At 44.0% G+C, this 22062-nt stretch overlaps 3 protein-coding genes across 7 annotated transcripts in view; 2 read left to right on the top strand and 1 right to left on the bottom strand.

Annotated features, from left to right (window-relative positions):
• The window catches only part of IPP (intracisternal A particle-promoted polypeptide), a 189008-nt gene that overhangs the window by 45478 nt on the left and 121468 nt on the right, over window positions 1–22062 (top strand). The window lies entirely within an intron of this gene.
• Window positions 113–6885, bottom strand: TMEM69 (transmembrane protein 69). Its single transcript, XM_053575327.1, is given in 4 exon segments — window positions 113–156; window positions 159–834; window positions 3715–3853; window positions 6814–6885. Coding segments are annotated over 3 exon segments (762 nt in total). The 5' UTR covers window positions 3757–3853; window positions 6814–6885.
• GPBP1L1 (GC-rich promoter binding protein 1 like 1) overlaps window positions 8822–22062 on the top strand; it is a 56276-nt gene continuing 43035 nt past the window's right edge. Inside the window, exons 1-2 of one of the 4 annotated variants that reach the window (XM_053575311.1) lie at window positions 9503–9632; window positions 18937–19021. The gene's annotated coding sequence lies outside the window, so the exon portion shown is untranslated. Of the gene's footprint in view, window positions 8956–8981; window positions 9417–9490; window positions 9633–18936; window positions 19022–22062 lie in introns of those variants that run through there. The other 3 variants (XM_053575310.1, XM_053575312.1, XM_053575309.1) reach the window with 3 other exon arrangements.

Genomic DNA, 22062 nt, shown 5'->3' with positions numbered 1-22062 from the left:
GAGGCATTTTCAAGCTCTTGCTCAAGTACTTACTATGAAATAAGGTATCTGGAAATGAAAATCAATCTGTGAATTGAATGTATGAGGCTTGTAGCCAGCATACCAGTATTATCTACAAGTATAATTTCATATATTGACCAGGTCTCTTAGGTCCTTCTCTGGATAAACATTTTTAAATAGTAAAGTGATTACAAATGAAAAGAAGGCCAATAAAGTAACCATTATCCTCAGGGCTTTGAACCAGTTAGGATAATGTGGCAAGAGAAAAAGTTCAAGGTGTAGTGCTACCCCCAAACCTATTATTACCATGACTATGGCTTCACTGAGTCTTTCAGAAATAAGGAAAGCAAACCATGAAAACATAAGAGGAGCTGTACTATTAGCTAAGTTAAGGACATCTGGTTTGGCTGGACTACCTTCTGGCAGAGCAAAACCCCATCTGACTCCTCCCAAGAAAGATAGGAAACTGGCTCCATAAGCCATCTGAGTAAAAGCTAATATGGGGATATAAGTCTTTGTCATCAGCATAACCAGTGGTGGAGCAATGAAAGGGATTAATCCTGCCAGAGTTACATATAATGCTGGCTTTGGGCTGTCAGGCAGGTAAGTTATGATGCTTGGTGGCCGGGCTGGAAGTGCTGCTTGCTTCTGCTGCTTGTTAAAGCTGCACGGGGATGTATGATAGCATTGTGTCTTGCTCATGCACACTGAAAATGATGAGAAAAGACAAGGCCTTGGAAACAAAAGAGAAAAGTTCTGCTGGAAACATGTCTTCAGAGGAAGTGTATTTGTTCTCCCCATGGCTCCTCCCATCGGGAAAAGGTACTTCAGTGTCTACAAAGAAAATAGAACCAGAAGACAAACAGAAATCACATATACATAATTTACTTATGAAATTTGAGTTAACTAATATTTGAACATACTGTATTATAAAGATACCATATTCTGATTTATATTCTGATACCATTTTAAAACATCCTTTTTTGTGAGGTTAAGAAGACAAAATTTAAAAAATATATATAACAACAGGGCGGCGCCTGTGGCTCAAGGAGTAGGCCGCCGATCCCATATGCCAGAGGTGGCGGGTTCAAACCCAGCCCCGGCCAAAAAAAAAAAAAAAAAAAAATATATATATAAAACAATAGACTTCAGTCAATCCCAGTATGAAACAAGAATCAAGCATACAAAAATACTTGCTTTCCACTAGCATATCCAACTGTATGGAAAGGATGAACTGACTACATAGTAGTGCTATTAAAAGTTAAGTTATTGCTATTAAAAGTATTATAGTTATGGGCGGCGCCTGTGGCTCAGTCGGTAGGGCGTCGGCCCCATATACCGAGGGTGGCGGGTTCAAACCCGGCCCTGGCCAAACTGCAACCAAAAAAATAGCCGGGTGGGCGTTGTGGCAGGCGCCTGTAGTCCCAGCTACTTGGGAGGCTGAGGCAAGAGAATCGCTTAAGCCCAGGAGTTGGAGGTTGCTGTGAGCTGTGGCCACGGCACTCTACCGAGGGCCATAAAGTAAGACTCTTGTCTCTACAAAAAAAAAAAAAGTATTATAGTTATACAACTAGTAAAAGAAACGACTGAATACAGACCGGTGATGTATTTCAACTTACCACTATCTTATCCTACCAGGGAAGGTTAAAACTAGATCTTTAGCGGTTGGCCTTATAAACCACCTCTTCTATTTATAAGTTATAAAAGCAGCAGCCCTAACTACTATGGAAATATTGTATATAGGGAAAAGAAACCTATCTTCTAATTTAGCTTTATAAAAACTGCATACTTTTCCTTTGTTTTTTAAGACAGAGTCTCACTCTGTCACCCTGGTTAGAGTGCTGTGGTGTCACAGCTCATAGCAATCTCAAACTCTTGGGCTTAAGAGATTCTCTGGCCTCAGCCTCCCAAGTAGCTGGGATTACAGGCGCCAGCCACAATGCCCGGTTGTAGTGTTGTTGTTTGGCAGGCCCAGGCTGGATTCAAACCCGCCAGCTCCAGTGTATGTGGCTGGTGCCTTAGCCACTTGAGCTACAAGCACTGAACCAAAATTGCATACTTTTCAAAGATCCTTGCCTTTGTACATGTGTCTGCCTACAATTATTATTATTTTTTTTTTGAGACAGAGCCTCCCTCAGTTGCCCATGGTAGAGTGAGTGCCATGGCATCATAGCTCACAGCAACTTCAAACTCTTTGGGCTTAAGCAATCTTTTTTTTTTTTCTTTTATTGTTGGGGATTCATTGAGGGTACAATAAGCCAGGTTACACTGATTATAATTGTTAGGTAAAGTGCAATCTTCTTGCCTTAGCCTCTTGAGTAGCTGGGACTACAGGCAGCTGCCATAGTCCGGGGCTATTCTTAGAGACAGGGTGTCGATTTTGCTCAAGCTGGTCTCAAACTCCTGAGCTCAAGCAATCCTCCCGCCTCAGTCTTCCAGAGTGCTAAAATTACGGGCATGAGCCAGCTGGTCCTTGTAGTACTTTTCTATGGAGCATAAAGCTCTCCTTAGCCCCTCTCCAGTCTGAATTTAATACTTCTATAGTAAATACCCTATGCATACTTCCATCATAATTATTCTTGCTGTGAATTAAGATCCTATCTCTATAAAAGTAGAGTAAGACCCTATCTCTAAAAGTAGCCGTTTTGTGATGGGTACCTATAGTCTGAGCTACTCAGGTGGCTGAGGCAAGAAAATCACTTAAGCCCAAGAGTTTGAGGTTGCTGTGGGATATGACACCACAGCACTCTACCAAAGGTGACAAAGTGAGACTGTGTCTCAAAAAAAAAAAAAAAAGTGTTGGATAGGGCCAGGCACAGTGGTTCACGCTTGTAATCCTAGCACTTGGGGAGGTTGAGGCAGGTGGATTACCTGAACTCACAGGTTTGAGATCAGCCTGAGCCACGGTGAGACCTCATCTCTAAAAATAGCTGGATGTTGTGGAGGGTGCCTGTAGTCCCAGCTACTTGGGAGGCTGAGACAAGAGAATCACTTAAGCCTGAGAGTTTGAGTTGCTGTGATGCCATAGCTCTTTGCCAAAGGTAACAAAGTCAGACTCTGTCTCCAAAAAAAAAAAAGGCTCAGCACCAGTAGCACAATGGTTCTGGCGCTGGCCACATACACTGAGGCTGGCTGAACCCGACCTGGTCCAGCTAAACAACGACAACTACAACAATAAAAAATAGCCGGACATTGTGGCAGGCACCTGTAGTCCCACCTACTTGGGAGGCTGAGGCAAGAGAATCACTTAAGCCCAAGAGTTTGAGGTTGCTGTGAGCTGTCAGGCAATGGCACTCTACTGAGGGCGACTGAGTGAGTGAGCCTCTGTCTCAAAAAATAAATTAATTAATAAAAGAAGTGTTGGATGGAAAGAAAAAATGGAAGTTATTTAAGAGTCTTGGTGATTCCTCAAAGATGCAAGGAATGATCTCATCTTGGGGGACCTTTTCTCATTTTGTCTCTATTTGGAATGTTCTAAGTGGAATCCTATATCTATTCTCAATACTCCCTATTCTCCTTCCTACTTTGTAGTTTTGGTTGTTTTTTTCTTTTCTTTGCGTTATAGTTCTTCATTTGACATATTAAGTATTTCACCCAACTCTTTCTCCTCTATCTGAATACATGAGAAAAAGCATTTCTGTCATTTTCACTGCTACTGTGTTCCTCTGAGCACTGCTTGGCAAACAGTGCTCAAATATTGCTAAATAAACTAACCTTTGAAGATGCTTGAGAAAACTTCTGGATGAAGTGAAGCATACTGGACCCTATTGAAAGTCTTGTTCAGGAAGATGGCAGGCAGTTTTGATTAACGTATTTTTACAGCTAGTAGATGGGCTGAATCAGAAGCTTGCTGCTGTGTATAAAAAAGATGTCACTTAATTTTCCTCATTTTATACATTAATTTTTAAACAGTAGTAACTCATGAAGACTTTCTCAAATATAACACAATTTCCTTTAAAAAGAATCACTGTTTTCAAAGTGTAACATAGTAATAAAACACACGTGCATCCTTTTCTCTCCCAGAACTGTTCTTTTAGCTTTGGTGGCGTAACAGAGTAACATACCAGACAGAAGATCTGGATTTTTCAAACATCTCCACCACTTCCTAGCTGTACGACATTGAGCAAATTATTTGAGTGCCAATTTTGTCATTTTTAAAACTCAAAGTCTTCTGAATGGCCTTTTTTTTTTTTTTGTAGAGACAAGAGTCTCACCTTATCGCCCTCGGTAGTGGCATCACACAGCTCACAGCAACTTCCAAATCTTTGGGCTTAGGCAATTCTCTTGACTCAGCCTCCCAAGTAGCTGGGACTACAGGCGCCCGCCACAACACCCGGCTATTTTTTTGTTGCAGTTTGGCCGGCGCTGGGTTTGAACCCGCCACCCTCGGCATATGGGGCTGGCGCCCTAACCGCTGAGCCACAGGCACCGCCCGGCCTTTCATTTTTTTTTTAAAGAAGGAAAAACCCCTGAAAATCATAGCTTCTGTGGTCCCTTGGCTACTTCACTTGAGGCTTCACTGCTCAAAACAGTAAGAGTAGCAACTTATACAACTTGGCCATGAACCAGGCACTGGAACTGTATGTTTTATATGCATACTCATTTTATGCTCACAATAACCTCATCAACTTGGTAGTGAGAAAACAGTCTGGTGTCAAACAATCTTGGTTGAATCCTGGCTTCACCACTTACTAGCTGTGAGACTTTGAACAAGTTATTTAACCTTGCCATAGTGCAGCTTATTCACCTTTGAAATAAGGATGACTACTTCATAGGGTTGATGTTAAGTTTAATAAGTCTATATATGTAAAGAGCTAAGAACTGTCCCTGACACAAAAAATAAGCATCTTCTACAGGAAGAACTAATGTAAGCACCCAGTAAGCAGCTGAATGAGAACATGAATCAAGATTTGATGATCCCATTCTTTCTTTTTTTTTTTTTTTTTTTGCAGTTTTTGGCAGGGGCTGGGTTTAAACTTGCCACCTCCGGTATATGGGGGCAGTGCCCTACTCCTTTGAGCCACAGGCGCTGCCTGATCCCATTCTTTTTTCTTCCTTTTTATTTTTTTTTTAGGCAACATCATTCTCTGATCCTAAGTAAAATTCTTCCTTTTTTTTTTTTTGAGGCAGAGTTTCACTTTGTCACCCTCAGCAGAGTACCATGGCATCACAGCTCACAGCAACCTCCAACTCCTGAGCTTCAGTGATTCTCTTGCCTCAGCCTCTCGAGTAGCTGGGACTACAGGCGCCTGCCACAACAACCGGCTATTTTTTTTTGTTGTTGCAGTTTGGCTGGGGCTGGGTTTGAACCCACCACCCTCGGTATATGGGGCCGGTGCCCTACTTACTGAGCCACAGGCGCTGCCCACCAACAACCATTCTTTTTTTTTTTTTTTTTTTTTGTAGAGACAGAGTCTCACTTTATGGCCCTCAGTAGAGTGCTGTGGCCTCACACAGCTCACAGCAACCTCCAACTCCTGGGCTTAAGCGATTCTCCTGCCTCAGCGTCCCGAGCAGCTGGGACTACAGGCACTCGCCACAATGCCCGGCTATTTTTTTTTGGTTGCAGTTTGGCCAGGGCCCGGTTTGAACCCGCTACCCTCGGTATATGGGGCTGGCGCTCCCAACAACCATTCTTAACCAGGAGAATGAGGTGACTAAAATAACCAACTTTACGGGCGCCGGCCCCATATACCAAGGGTTGCGGGTTCAAACCCAGCCCCGGCTGAACTGCAACCAAAAAAAATAGCCGGGTGTTGTGGCGGGCGCCTGTAGTTCCAGCTACTCGGGAGGCTGAGGCAAGAGAATCGCTTAAGCCCAGGAGTTGGAGGTTGCTGTGAGCTGTGTGATGCCATGGCACTCTACTGAGGGCCATAAAGTGAGGCTCTGTCTCTACAAAAAAAAAAAAAAACTTTACAGTTGCTGCTTAACTCAGACATACGCATACTAAGGCTAAGTCCAGAAATCTTGTATACCAGACGATGTCTTTATTCCGTACGGAATCACGTAGGGAGGTAATTGTCCCAGGCCTTCCCAATAAGAGTTTAGAGCACACTCACCATTCCCACCCTCCTGACTCTCAGACTAAAATACCCGAGCAGCCCACCCACTGCTTTTGCTTAAAATCACTTTGTTCATGAAGACTTTCGGGACCACTTAAAAGCTTACCCTCCGATCACCTTCTACTGCACGCGCTCCCTATCTACTGTAGTGCGTGCTTCCCAACTCACAGATATCAAAATGAAAAGCGGTAAGGACTGGGCGGAGTGGCTCACGCCCATAGTCCTAGCACTCTGGGAAGCCGAAGCGGGTGAACCTAAGCTCACTGGTTCCAAGCCAGCCTGAGCCAGAACGAGACCTCCGTCTCTTTAAAAAAAAAAAAGCTGGGAGCTGTAGCGGGAGCCTGTAGTCCCAGCTACTTGACAGGCTGATAGCAAGAATTTGAGGTTGCTGTGAGCTGTGATGCTACAGTACTCTACCGAGGGCGACAAAGTGAAACTCTCAAAAAATAAAATAAAATGCGACAGACTAAAGTCCAGGAACGGCAGATGGTGCAGCGATTAAGGACACAAACCTGAAGGTTAATCTGCCCGATTTAGATGGAAACATCGATTTTCCCATTGCCCCCATAAAACGATCGCAACCGACCAGCCTCAAACCGACGTCTGAGAAAGAGGAAGCAAAGTTTAGGCCCCAGAGTCTTAAGGAACCAAGCCCTACGTTGCCGGAGTCTCCCAAATTTACTACCGACTTCTGGTCCTCCCTCCCCGCCCGTCCTTCCCAACCGGCGCCTGTGCTGGCTGTGATACATACTTGCCACTGTCGCACCAGGAGATGGTAAGCCGTACTGCAGCAACCGCAAGCGACTCCACGGAAAGCGCTTCCGGCAAGTGGATTTAGATAGACCCCTACAGCTTGACTACTGGAAAAAAGTCCGGGTGGGAACTTGACCTGTGCTAACTGGTTCCCATGGTCGGCTTTCTGTTTGGGGGCCATTCTTGGGGGTGGGAGGGAGGGTTGGTTTGTTTGTTTGTTTGTTTTGTAGAGACAGAGTCTCATTTTACCGCCTTCAGTAGAGTGCCATGATGTCACAGGACTCACAGCAACCTCTAGCTCTTGGGCTTTGGCGATTCTCCTGCCTCAGCCTCCCGAGCAGCTGGGACTACAGACGCCCGCCACAACGCCCAGCTATTTTTTGGTTGCAGTTCAGCCGGGGCTGGGTTTGAACCCACTACCCTCGGTATATGGGGCCGGCGCCCTACTCACTGAGCCACAGGCGCCACCCCTGTTTTTTTAATTGAGACAGAGTCTCACTTTTTCGCCCTCTGTAGAGTGCTGTAGCGTCACAGCTTATAGCAACCTCCAACTCCTGAGCTCAAGCGATTCTCTTGCCTCATCCTCCCTAGTAGCTGGGACTACAGGCGTCTTTCACAACGCCCGGCTATTTTTTTTTTTATTTTTCTTTAGCAGGTTCAGGCCGGTTCGAACCCACCAGCCCCGAAGCATGTGGTCGGCGCCCTAACCACTAAGCTACAGGCGCCCAGCCGGGCCATTCTTTTAAAAAAAAATTTTGGGCGGCGCCTGTGGCTCAGCGGGTAGGGCGCCGGTCCCATATGCCGGAGGTGGCGGGTTCAAACCCAGCCCCGGCCAAAAAAATCACACACAAAAAGAATTAAAAAAAAATTTTTTTTTTGAGAGTCTCACTTTGTCACCCTCAGTTGAGAGCTGTGAAGTCATAGCTCACAGCAACCTCAGACTCCTGAGCTCAAGTGATTCTCTTGCCTCAGCCTCACAAGTAGATGAGACTACAGGCGCCAGCCACAACGTCCGGCTATTTTTTTTAGGGGAGTGTCTCGCTCTGGCTCAGGTTGAACCTATGAGCTCAGGCAATCCACCCCCCTCAGCCTCCCAAGTGCTAGGATTACAAGCTTCGGCCACCGCGCCCGGCTTTATTCTTTTAAAATCTTAATTCTAGTAGAAGTCAGATGTTGAAGAAGGCACCCGAAAGGTCTTTAACTGTCTAGTCCAGGGTTTCTAACCAGCGACTCTGCCCACAGAGTTTGGATCTCAAGAGTGATGGAAGAGGAGAAAACCAAGAGACGGGAATTTAGCCCAATAGTGGCCTGGCTAAATTGCTAGCCATCTCTGGAACTAATTTTTAAACAAGAGGGCTTATGGGGCTCATCTCACTCCACTTAACCACTAGTATTATTTAAAAGGGGAGGGAGAAGCCCAGTTTCACTTTCTATTGTCTCTGCCATGACCTAGAAATTCCATTAACTAAAGAACAGCACAAGGGGCAGAAGGATTTCCACTTCCATGAAAGAGGTGGTATGAGCCTTCCTTGGTTTTGGGAGTGATCAGATAAGTCAAAATATTCCTCCTACCAACCTTGGGTTTACTTATTGGCTGTGTGACCTTGGGCAAGTTCCTTCTCGCCTCCGGACCTCTGAGTCTATCAAAGGAAGTGGTATTAGGTAATCTGAGTGACTTTCCGTCTCAAAGGGTAAAAATCAAGATGTCAGACGCCCAAGCTAGCGAGTTCCTTCATTCCTCCAAATTCTAGATAGCCTAGGGTCTAGATTGCCAGCCATCATATGGTTTAACTTTCCAAGCCAGATGGGGCCACTGCAAAGTCTTGGTGATATCAAGAGCTTGGGTCGAGCTAGGCTTTCACTTTTCTTTCTTTCTCAGTCAATGGCAGCACCGCCCCTTCCCGTCGTGCAATACCCAATGAGACTTCAGGTAGAACGGCTTCTTAGCGCTGCCAAAGGCGCAGGCCCTGGCCAAAAGCCGCCTTGCGCTGGAGCTGGAGTGTGACGCCTGCCGTCGGGAGGAACTACCACTCCCAGCGGGTAGCGCGGCCAGCTCAGCAGAGAAGGCCTCAGGAGCGGAGCCGTGTAGCCCATTGGGGGCTGGAGTTTCAACGCGGCGCAGTAGTGAAAGGAGCGGAAGGTGGGAAGGGGTCGGAAAACAAACATTCCTCTACAACTGGTTTGCTAGGACTTGCAGAAGTAGTTGGGGGAACGCGTATTTACCCAGAGGACGATTGTGGGAGGGTGAAGAAAAAAGGGGCGGCAAGAACGGGTACACTTACACACCCATCCATCCACCTACTCATTCTCAAGCGCCCAGGCCTTAGTATCCGGCAAGGAGATAAGTAGGGGAGTACTAAGCGGGGGCTAGTCGCCGTCTCTGAGGTAGCTCGAGGAAAAGTAGAGGATTCAACTCTGCAGAGGGGCGGGGGCGACAACACGCCTCCTGGAACCGTCTTGAAAAGAGCCGGGAGCCGGACAAGGAAAATTTACCGCCGTTCTCGCCGCGGAACGTTTGGCAGCGTGGCGCTACTGGGTCTCCCGCAGGACAGCGGACCGTATCCTCTGCGCACGCGCGCTGGCTCCAGCAGATGGGCGTGTGTAAGGCGGGGTTGGATGGGGGAGGGGGAGGGCCGTGCTGATTGTCGCTCCTCCTCTTCCACTAGCTTTGCCCCTCCTGGGCCTTGTGGGCCGGGCAGCCATTTTGGGAAAAGCTTTGTTATGGTTGTGGGCTGACCGCTTTTGCCAGGTCGAGAAACTGGAAATACGTCCTGAGACGCCGCGTCTCGTCCTTGGTTGTAGCCTGGCTGCTGCCCGGTGAGTGGGAGTTACGGACAACAGGACAGTAGGGGATCTTGGAGAAGTCCCAGCGTAGGGCTCCGCCCCGTGCCTACCGGCCGACTGTTAAAAACTAGTTTTAAGAAGCTCTCACACAGGTGGATGGGTGTAGGTCCGACTCGAGAAGGGTGAGTGGATCCCACCGGTTGAAAGGATCGGGACCGGGTTCCCTCCCATCCCCGCGTGTGGACATTTGCGTGCGAGCGTCGCCGCCGCTCTACTCGAGCGCTTCTGCTTCAAGTTCGGTCTTCGGGTCGGAACGCTCACCTGCGGCTCTTTGGCTTCTCTCCAGGCAATCCGGCTTGGTACTGATTGAGTGGCTTGGTTTACGGGTTTCTTTTTCTTTCGTTCTTAAAGTGAAAACTTAAGAGCTTTGGTTTTCCTTCGAAGGAAAACCTAAGGAGGAAAAAGTGTAAGTCAAATGCGGGGTAGTTGAGGGGAAAAAAGTTTTAATCCCCCCCGAGTTCTGGTTCTTCGTGGTAGTGAGGTGTGTTGGTTTAGGTTAGGTCTATTCGATATCTACCATCTGCCTTCCCTTGAACAAAACAAAACTGGTCGATCCTGAAATGTTTAAACGACTTTTTCCCCCCTATTTTAAACCCACTTCTTCCCAACCTGTGAAATTCAAAAGAAAATCTGAATCTAAAATGGCTGTAACTTGGGAAAGTGTCCTGCCCTTGGATTACTTAAATACATTAACGTCTTAAAATTTTAGTCTTTCCCTTGTAGGGAAGATTAACTGCCTCTTTTGGTCTTTTTGCTATTGTTGTCTTAAATTTAACACTCCTTTTGCTCAGTGAAAACAAAGGTGAGGCTCACAAGCTTTGCTTACTCCAAAACATTATATAAGTAGTATGGGTGGAGTGCAGATTTTTTTTTTTTTGGTAGTTGCTTATAGTTTTGAAATTGTGCTGTGGTGTCAGTTCTGTCTGCCAACTTCATGCTCTTAGATTGGCTCGTCATATTTATTGAAATACTTTTGATATTTATTGTTTACCAGGAAAACAGAGTTAATGGTGGTTCCTGTTTTAGTTTAGTATAGATAAAAGTCATAGTCTTGTGTAACCTTCATCCGCAAGAAGTCCTCAGTAGACTTAAATTTGTAATTTGGTGGACTGTTGGTCTTTTCTGAGGTCTTTGATATCAAATATTTTAAAGGAACTTGGGGTGCTTTTAAGTTTGGGACATTTACTAGAATAGTGAAAGACATTATTACAAGTAAAAACCTACTTTAAGTGGGGAGTACCTGATTGTTGTGCCTTTTTAAACAAAAAGCTTTATTTTTCGCTTTTTTAAAACCAATGAATCAAGTTTTTACTAAACAGAAAGCGCAAATCAGAAACCAAAACCAGTAAGTTTCAGTGTTTGGAAAGGTTTTTGAGTTTCAGGTTGCAATCGACAAAATAGTGAAATGCTACTTGTAAATGAGAACTTTGAAATTAATAATAAACTCATCTTACGGAGTCAGTTTCCATGTACCTTCATTTTTTTCAGACACAAAAGTTTATTTTTGTCAATTCCCCCAGCGAATTTTTTGTTCTTAAATTATTTTGATGATTTTACAAGAAAAACATTTGGCGTTTTTAATAGAAATTAGGAGTTAGTTGCGGGCGGCGCCTGTGGCTCAAGGAGTAGGGCGCTGGTCCCATATGCCGGAGGTGGCGGGTTCAAACCCAGCCCCGGCCAAAAAACCAAAAAAAAAAAAAAGGAGTTAGTTGCTTTGTATTTCATCATTGGTGACAATGAACTTGGGTGAGAACTTGGCTAAGAATTTTAATCCCTTGTTTTTTGGGGAGGTTATTCAAAACACTTTGTACTGTTGATGTAAACATCCCGTCAATTTATTCTGGATGGTGTCTTATCAGAGCTCTTGAAATTTGGGGGGTAAATGCTGGGAAGCCTTCTTTATTTTGAGTGAATTCTGTTTACTAGATTTTTCATCAGTGGCTGTTTGAAAGCTTGACTGAAGAGGGTACATTCAACCATTTTAATAAGTTTGGAATGATAAGACATCTGGGGCACATTTCTGCTTATAATGCTTTTTATTTTTTTGCATGGTCAATCTTTATATAATTCATTTTTAATGCTCAGTTAAAGATAAAACAGTTGTGAATCATACTTAAGCAGATTGCATTATCTTTGTTTTATGGTTTATAATTCTAATGTGCAGGGACTGTTGCTTGTGAGCAGATAATATTTTATCCCCCATTTTATTGTTGAGGAAAATAAATCTATAGAGTCTCATCCAGTTAGTAGGTAACAGAGCTTGTATTCAAATTGAGACAATCTGTTGTGCTTAACTTTTATGGCTGCTACCTTTAAATATGAAAGTAGGACTACTGGTCTAAAGATGAGAGGCACAAAAAATTTCAAGGGATCCCAACTAAAGTAGTTCGTAGAAAAGGCAAATTTTGGTGTATTTACAGATTTTTATATAGATGAGGGGGATAATATAGGTGGTAAAGAGATAACTTGCTACCTCAAAAGTGGCTATAGTTGCTATTGTCTGGAATTTATGTGGTTTTACTGTTAGACCCTGATTGCTCTTTCTCACTGAAATCTGCCCCAAACAAAATTGCCTGCAATCAGACTTCAACCATAGGTGTGTGAGAGGAATTGAACTTCTTTAGTCCACAGATACACCTTAACTAATAAGGCAGATATATTCATAATGTTATATAAATTGAAGTTTTAGTAAATTATTTTAAGTATACTAGGCAAATATTTAAGAAGCCTATTATTTTCCTTCACTAAAGCAAATAATCAGCCTCTGATTGATCTGTTCAGCCAATTACTTTTCATTTTTCAGACCAAACAGCTCAATCGTTCATTTCTTTTTTTATATATATTTTTTGCAGTTTTTGGCCGGGGCTGGATTTGAACCCGTCACCTCCGGCATATGGGGCCAGCGTCTTACCCTTTGAGCCACAGGCGCTGCCCAATCGTTCATTTCTTTAAAGAAACACTGAAATCCGTACTCCAGTGCCACTTCAGTGTACTAGGGGCTGGGGAATATCTGGATGACCATAGTACATTATCCTTACCATTAGAGAACTTTACAGTTTAACAGATAAGCACAAAAGTACTCACAGTATAGCAACATAGAAAGCTATCTTTTTGAAAGGAATTGATTTAAAAATAAATAAATAAAAGGAGATGATTTTAACATACACTTTATTTTTATTTTTTATTTATTTTTGAGAACCTCAAGCTGTCGCCCTGGGTAGAGTGCCGGGGCATCACAGCGCACAGCAACCTCCAACTCCTGGGCTCAAGCGATTCTCCTGCCTCTGCCTCCCAAGTAGCTGGGACTACAGGCACCTGCCACAATGCCCGATTATTTTTTGGTTGCAGCCATCATTGTTGTTTAGCAGGCCCGGGCTGGATTCGAACCTGCCAGCTCATGTGTATGTGGCTAACATCTTAGCCGCTTGAGCCACAGGCGCTGAGCCTAAACATACACTTTAAATTCACCTTCCTTTTCTACAAAAAACTACTTTGCCTTCTGTTAACCAGACTTAAGGCTAGAGAATCCCCAGCATGAACATGGTTTTAGTACTCTTACCTGAGCAAGTAGGTCTGTTTGTGTGGAATAAGAATTTTTTTCCAGAACAATCTCATTCAAATTTGGCTATATTTAAATTTAGCTTGCAAACCCTATTTCTGTTTATTATAAATTAAAATTTTTAGTATATAAAAAATTCTTACCTGAATTTTTGCTGTCCTTAAAGTTTATTAGTATGTAGAAAAGTTGCTTTGGGGGTTCTTCAGTTAATAGTTTTACCAGTTATGACAAAAAGAGGAATCAGAACTATTTATTGTGGGCTTCATAAGCTAGATGCTGTAATAGAGTTCAACATATAATCTCATGATTCTTTACAACACTTATTTAAAATAGGTATTAAGGGTGGCGCCTGTGGCTCAGTGAGTAGGGCGCCGGCCCCATATGCCGAGGGTGGCAGGTTCAAACCCAGCCCCGGCCAAACTGCAACAAAAAATAGCCGGGTGTGGCGGGCACCTGTAGTCCCAGCTACTCGGGAGGCTGAGGCAAGAGAATCGCTTAAGCCCAGGAGCTGGAGGTTGCTGTGAGCTGTGTGATGCCACGGCACTCTACCAAGGGCCATAAAGTGAGACTCTGTCTCTATTAAAAAAAATAAAAAAAATAAAATAGGTATTAACTCGTCTACAAAGTGAGTATACACAGGTTCCAGTTAATTTAAGTGAAATAGTGTCTGACCATAGTAAGGGCTTCATGATTGTTAAATGAAATTGTGTTTAATGAACATCCTCTTACAAACCAAGCCAGCAGAATTCAATGAAATCTGAACAGATTTGTTGGACATGGTATTTTTCCTTCTTGGATACTACTTTTCTGTTGACTTTTGTAATTTTTTTGAATCAGGATACAGTTTTCACACACTACATTTGACTGACATTCTTTCAATGTGTGTGTTCCTCAGGTGTTTTTTGAACCCACCACCTCCAGTATATGGGGCTGGCGCCCTACACCTTTGAGCCACAGGCGCCGCCCTCCTCAGGTTTTTTTTTTGTTGTTGTTTGTTTGTTTGTTTTGTTTTGTTTTGAGACAGTCTCAAGCTGTGACCCTGGGTAGCCGTGGCATCACAGCAACCTCCGACTCTTGGGCTTAAGCGATTCTCTTTGTCTCAGCCTCCCAAGTAGTTGGGGCTTTAGGCACCCGCCACAACACCTGGCTTTTTTTGGCTGTAGTTGTCATTGTTGTTTTGGCAGTCGTGGGCTGGATTTGAACCTGCCAGCTCTGGTGTATGTGGCTGGTGCCCTAGCCACAGAGCTACAAGCACTTGAGCCCCTCAGGTGTTTTTTTCCTTGTACTTTGTTAAACCAGGTCGGCTCAGCACCTGTAGCCCAGTAGTTACATCGCTGGCCACATATACCAGGGCTGGTGGGTTCACATCCGGCCAGGGCCTGCTGAACAACAATGACAGCTACTACAACAACAACAACAGAAAAATAGCCAGGTGTTGTGGTGGGCTCCTGTAGTCCCAGCTACCTGGGAGGCTGAGGCAAGAGAATCGCTTGAGCCCAAGAGTTTGAGGTTGCTGTGAGCTATGATGCTATGGCACTCTACCGAGGGGGACATAAGGAGACTCTGTCTCAAAAAAAAAAAAGAAAGAAAGAAACCAGGTCATTTGTCCTGCAGTTTCCCACATTCTAGATTTTCCCGATTCCTTATGAATTGGTAGTTGGATGTAGAGGCTTAGATTCAGATTTGATTTGGGGGGTAGAGAAGAGTGAGAAGACCTAATTTCATAGGTGAATCTGTGTATTTGGGGATTTTGATTTTTTTACTTTGTTCGGTGGTTCTCATACTGTCTTCCAGTTTCCCTTTGAGCAACTCAGAGTAATTTTATGCCTTACTTATCCTCTTTTGATATGCTATGTGAAGTGGAGTATTTGGTTTGCTTTGATGCCCAATTCAGTATTCCCTTTTCCAGTGAATACTGGAATTTCTGTCTTTTTTTTTCCCTACTTAATGTATTTATTCTATTATAAAACTGAGCTACATATGATAGTTTTTCTAGTGTTTTTTTTTTTTTTTTTTTAATTGAGACACAGTCTCACTTTGTCACCCTTGGTAGAGTGCTGTGGCGTCATAGCTCACAGCAACCTCAAACTCTTGGGTTCAAGTGATTAGCTTGGGTTCAAGTGATTAGCAAACTCTTGGGTTCGATTACAGGTGCCCCCCCACAATGCCCAGCTTTTTTTTGTTTGTTTGTTTAGTAGCCCCGTCCTGGATGGAACCCTCCAGCCCCAGAGCGTGTGGCCAGTGCCCTAACTGCTTAACTATGGGCACCCATCCATTCTCGAGTGTCTTTATTTCCTGGTTTTAGTTACTATTGAATAGCTTTGTCAGCCTATTCAGTATGAAAATATTTCTTTTTTCAAAACTGGAATTTTTTCCCCTTGTTTTTCACCCTCAAACTGTTAGGCATTTTATTTGTTTATTTATGTATGTATTTATTTGTTTTGAGACAGAATCTCACCCTATTGCCTACCTAGAGTGCCATGCATCAGCCTAGTTCACAGCAAAAGCAGACTCTGGACCTAGATGGCTGTGGGTCTAAGTGTTAGTCCTGCGTCAGCCTCCGTGGTAGCTGAGACTACAGGTGTTCACTATAACACCTGGCTAATTTTATAGTTTTAGTAGAGACGGGGTCTGGTTCTTGGCTCAGGCTGGTCTCAAACTCCTGAGTTCAAGAGATCTTCCTGCCTGGACCTCCCAGAGTGTTAATATTACATGTGTGAGCCACTGCACCTGGCCCATTTTGTTTACCTTTATTGTGCACTTACCATAGGCTAGGCACTATTTGTTTCTTTCTCTTTTTCCCCTAGGGAAAACATCCAGGCATTATTCTTAACACTTCATATGTATTTACTCATTTAATTATCAACAGTTCAACAGTCTCCAAATTACTGAAAGAGGTTTGAAGAAAAACAGAAGACTTATCCAAGGTCATACGGCCATATTATGTGGCATAATCATCTAGGTCCAGAGTCTGCTTTTCTGACTTCAACGTAATGTTTAGATTGCAAATGAAGTTTGTTCTTGAGATTTTTGAAAATGCTTGAAAGTGAAATGAACTTAAACTAAAAAAAAAAAAAAAAAGTATAGCTCATGATATAGTAGTTACTGCTATTAAATCACCCAGTTATTAAAAACCATAGTTTTTACAGCTCACAAATAGCCTATGTATTTATATTCAAGGGGATTTTAAAGCCTTTTAATGCAAGGGAAAGTGTTAGATAAAAATTACCTTTATTGAATGGCTTACTTGGTTGTACTGAGATAGTGACTTTTGGAGCAATGCCATAAAAACATTTTTTTTTCTTTTTGAGACAGTCTTACTATGTTGCCCTGGTAGAGTGCCTTGGTGTTACAGCTCACAGCAATCTTAAACTCTTGGGCTTAAGTGATTTTCTTGCCTCAGTCTCCCAAGTAGCTGGGACTGTAGGCACCCGCCACAATGCCTGGCTATTTTTTGGTTGCAGTTTTCATTGTTATTTAGCATGCCAGGCCGGGTTCGAACCTCCCAACCTCAGTGTATGTGGCCGGTTCTCTACCCACTGAGCTACGGGTGCTGCCACCACAAAAACATTTTTGCTGGTTTTATAACCTTATGATTTCAGACACTTGCATAAATCTAATCCACTTTGTTTTCTGAATCTTAGATTTTATGTGTCATATTGCGTCAGGTAATATGGATACTTGTGTTTATTTTGTGTTAGGTAGCCTGGGCTTTTTTCTTTCTTTTTTTTTTTTTTTGTAGAGACAGAGTTTCACTTTATTGCCCTCAGTAGAGTGCTGTGGCGTCACACAGCTCACAGCAACCTTCAACTCCTGGGCTTAGGCGATTCTTCTGCCTCAGCCTCCCGAGTAGCTGGGACTACAGGCGCCCACCACAACGCCTGGCTATTTTTTTGTTGCAGTTTGGCCAGGGCTGGGTTTGAACCCGCCACCCTCGGTATATGGGGCCGGCGCCCTGCTCACTGAGCCACAGGCGCCGCCCCTGGGCTTTTATTAGGATTATATGTTGGGCTTATTTTAGGATACTATGCTTTTTTTTTTTTTTTTTTTTGAGACAGCCTCAAGCTGTGGCCCTGGGTAGAGTGGTGTGGTGTGGCATCACAGCTGACAGCAACCTCCAACTCCTGGGCTCAAGCGATTCTCCACAAGGCCCGGCTATTTTTTTTTTTTTGGTTGCAGCTGTCGTTGTTGTTTGACAGGCTTGGGCTGGATTCAGATCTGCCAGCTCTGTCGTATGTGGCTGGTGCCTTAGCCGCTTGAGCCACTGACGCCGAGCCTTTTAAGTTTTTTTTTTTTTTTTGCAGTTTTTGGCCGGGGCCAGGCTGGAAACTGCCACACCCAGTATATGTGACCGGGGCCCTACTCCTTGAGCCACAGATGCCGCCAGGATAGTATTCTTTTTTTTTTTTTGTAGAGACAGAGTCTCACTTGATGGCCCTCCGTAGAGTGAGGTGGCCTCACACAGCTCACAGCAACCTCCAACTCCTGGGCTTAAGCAATTCTCTTGCCTCAGCCACCCGAGTAGCTGGGATTACAGGCGCCCGGCTATTTTTTGGTTGCAGTTTGGCCAGGGCCGGTTTTGAACCCACCACCCTCGGTATATGGGGCCGGCGCCTTACCGACTGAGCCACAGGCGCTGCCCCGCAGGATACTATTCTTAATTGAAACATTGTGATTAAAGTAAACTCAGTTTCTGTTATGAAATAGTGAGCATTTATGTTTGCTTGCAGCAAGTGCTTGTGACCTTTGTTTTTTAGGATTTTTTTTTTTTTTTTTGAGACTGAGTTTCACTCTGTTGCCCTTGGTAGAGTACTGTGGTGTCACAGCTCACAGCACCCTCCAGCTCTTAGGGCTTAGGCGATTCTCTTGCCTCAGCCTCCTGAGTAGCTGGGACTGCAGGCGCCTGCAACGCTCAGCTGTTTGGCCGGGGCCAGGTTCAAACCCACCACGCTCAGTGTATGGGGCCAGCACCCTACTCCCTAAGCCATGGGCGCCATCCTGTTTTTTAGGATTTTTTTTTATGCAACAGAGTCTCCCTTGCCTTAGCCTCCCGAGTAGCTGGGACTACAGATGCCTGCCACAACACCTGGCTATTTTTTGTTGCAGTTTGGCCGGGCCGGGTTTGAACCTGCCACCCTAGGTATATGGGTCTGGCGTCCTACCCACTGAGCCACCAGGCACCACCCAGGTTTTTTTTTTTTGTGGTTTTTGGCCGGGGCTGAGTTTGAACCCGCCACCTCCGGCATATGGGACCGGCGCCCTACTCCTTGAGCCACAGGCGCCGCCCTACCACCCAGGATTTTTTTTTTTTTTTTACCAGGGGAGGGGTTAAGACAGGTTCTGGCTTTGTTGACCTCATTAGAGTGCCATGGTACACTGCAATCTCAAACTCCTAGGGTCAAATTCTCCTCCTGCCTTAGCCTCTTGAGTAGCTAGGAATACGGGCATACTAATACATACAGCCCACACCAGGCTAATTTTCTCTCTCTCTTTTTTTTTTTTGTAGAGATGCAGTCTTCTTGTGTTGCTCAGGCAGCAATTCTCTCAACTCCAGCATCCCAAAGTAGTGGGATTACAGACGTGAGCCATCAGTTTGGCCTTCCTGTGACCTTTGAATAGCAAAGTATTGGAAATTACCTGAGGAATCATAGATATAAATGTTGCTCTTCATATATTTCATAATCGTGAGATTCTTTCTGGGGTTTTTTTTTTTTGCAGCTTTTGACCAGGGCTGGGTTTGAACCCACCACCTCTGGTATGTGGGGCCGACACCCTATTCCTTTGAACCACAGGCGCCGCCCAGGTGAGATTATTTCTTAGGAAATATTTTTTGGAATGATGAAACAGAGGAAGGCACAGTGGTTAGAATTTATTACTAATGGCCAGACTAGCAAGATTCCCCAGGTGGACATTCTACTGATTGGACTTTTAAATGATCCTTTGTTGTTTCTTTTGTCTGTTTACCATTTTAACTCCCTTCTAGTATTACCTTTTTGTGAATTTTAGTGGGAGAGAATACTGAAAAGGTGGCTTAGACACGTTCACATCCCATATAGGTAGGCTTTCTGTCCTGGGGCCCTGGCAGCTAGAGCTGGCTGATAAGAGCCAAGCAGTGCCAATCAGATGCACTTAACAGAGGACTTGTACATGAACTGAGATATACAAAGAAGCAAGGACAGTTTGGAATTCATTCCAGGGACTATTGGTGGTGGCGGGGCTAGCTGGGGCAGTTTCCTAAGCAGGCTCTTCCTGTGGCATGACCTTGGCAGTGATTTTGACTGCTTAGCTTCCTTTGGCTTTTGCATGTTTGCCCAGTCAGGGAGACTCTCATTCATTCTCTGAACTCCCAGTGTTCTGATAAATTGTCTTTCTGTTAGGCTACCTAAATATAGTTTCTTTTTTTTTCCGCCAAGGACCCTGATTTATACAATTTACTAGTATAATTCCTAGAGGGTTTTATTTGTTACTGCTTCTATTTAGGGGAGTGTTCTAACCCATGAGTAAAAAAACTAATTCAGTGGTTAGGGCACTGGCCACATACACTGGGGCTGGTGAGTTGGGACTTGGCCCGGGCCTGCTATACAACAATGACAACTAAAAAAAAAAAAAAAAGCCAGGCATTGGTGGCGGACACCTGTAGTTCCAGCTACTTGGAAGGCTGAGGCAAGAGAATCACGTAAGGCCAAGAGTTTGAGGTTGCTGTGAGCTGTGACACCAGGGTAATCTACTGAGGGTGACATAATGAGACTCTGACTCAAAAAAAAAAATTTACTACAAACACCTTTTTTAAAGACCAGAATTCCATAAGAATTTTCCCTTTTTTCTATCTCTAATTCCTAAAAGCAGTAGTTCTCAACCTTTTTTTTGTTTTTGTTTTTTTGGTAGAGACAGAGTCTCACTTTATGGCCCTCGGTAGAGTGCCGTGGCCTCACACAGCTCACAGCAACCTCCAACTCCTGGGCTTAAGCGATTCTCTTGCCTCAGCCTCCCGAGTAGCTGGGACTATAGGCGCCCGCCACAACACCCAGCTATTAGTTCTCAACCTTTTAAAATTTATCTGGAGTAAGGCTTGGGCATTAGTAGTTTTTAATGTTTCCCATGTGATTCTTTTAATAATCTGTTTATTAGTACAGAAGCAAGCTGGGTACAATGGCTCAAGCCTATATAATCCAGCATTTTGAGAGGCTGAGGTGGGAGAATCACATGAGTTCAGGAGTTTGAGACCAGCCTGATCGACATAGTGTGACTTATTCGGTATGAAAATTTGGGAGTTTTTCTTGTTTGTATTGTTTTAAGAGACAGAGTTTTGCTCTGTCATTCTAGCAAGAGTGCAGTGACCATTGCCATAAATCATTGCAACCTTAAACTCCTGGGCTCAAGTAATCCTGCCTCAGCCTCCCCATTAGCCATGACTACAAGCGCATGACACCACGTCTGGCTCATTTTTATATTTTGTAGAGACTTGAGGTCTTGCTCTAGTTTAGGCTGATCTCCAACTCCTGGCCTCAAGCTATTCTCCCATCTCAGGCCTTCCCAAAGTGCTGGGATTACAGGCGTGAGCTGCTATGCCTGGCCTACAAAAAAGGTGTTTTGTTTGTTTTTTTTAAACTCCAGCTACTTGAGAGCTGGGTGTGGTGGCTCACGCCTGTAATCCTAGCACTGTGGGAGGCCGAGGTGGGTGGATTGCTTGAGCTCATGGGTTTGAGACCAGCCTGAGCCCCAACAAGACCCCTGTCTCTAAAAATAGCCAGGTGTGTGGCAGGCGCCTGTAGTTCCAGCTACTTGGGAGACTGAGGCAAGAGAATCACTTGAGCCCAAGAGTTTGAGGTTTCTGTGAGCTACTGGGCCATGGCAGTCTACTGAGGGTGACAATGTAAGACAATGTCTCAAAAAAAAAAAACACAAACCTCCAGCTACTTGGAGGCTGAGGCAGAAGGATGGCTGGAGCCCAGGAGTTTGAGATTATAGTAAACTATGTTACTATACTCCAGCCTGGATGACAGAGCGACAATGTAAGACAATGTCTCAAAAAAAAAAAAACACAAACCTCCAGCTACTTGGAGGCTGAGGCAGAAGGATGGCTGGAGCCCAGGAGTTTGAGATTATAGTAAACTATGTTACTATACTCCAGCCTGGATGACAGAGCAAGACTATGTCTCTTCAAAAACAAAAAAAGGCCAGACACAACCTCGTTGCATCTCTTTAATGTAGTCTAGTTCTTATTTTTCAGTGACACTGACTTTGAGTCTGTCACTTTTCAAAAAAATGTCTTCATACAGTTGTATCCTTATGATATCATTTAACTTGTTCTTTTTAACATTCTTGTATTTTTCTCTAAAGTTAGGACTAAAAGATTGATATATTCACATGTAAACATTTTTGGCTAGAACACAGCACAGCCACTCCTCATTTTGTACATATCATCATAAAGCACGTGATTGATTCTGGGTTAAGGTGATGGTAATCCTGTCTATATATTAAACAGTCTTCCCTCTTCAAACAAGAAACTAATTTAGAATCATTAGCCTTAAAATGTTTGGAACAACTTTTATTGAGCTATAAATTATATAACAGAATTTACTGACAAAGTGTATAGATCACCAGCCTGAGCTATGTAGCAGTTGCTACAACAAAAAGAGAAAAGTCAGGGGAAAAAAAGGAGTGAGCCTTTAGTTCCTGCTACTTGGAGGCTGAGGCCAGAGGATCACTTGAGCCCAGGAGTTTGAGATTGCAGTGAGCTGCGATGATGCTACCATCTTCTATTTTATCTCAAAAAATAATAACAATAAATTTGTAACTCAGTAGATTTTAGTATATCCAGAGTTGTATGGCCAATACCACTAA

Source organism: Nycticebus coucang, chromosome 22, assembly GCF_027406575.1.
Source record: "Nycticebus coucang isolate mNycCou1 chromosome 22, mNycCou1.pri, whole genome shotgun sequence".
NCBI lineage: Eukaryota > Metazoa > Chordata > Mammalia > Primates > Lorisidae > Nycticebus > Nycticebus coucang.
The sequence above is the reverse complement of the archived record's forward strand: the minus strand, read 5'-3'. Positions and strand labels throughout refer to the sequence as shown.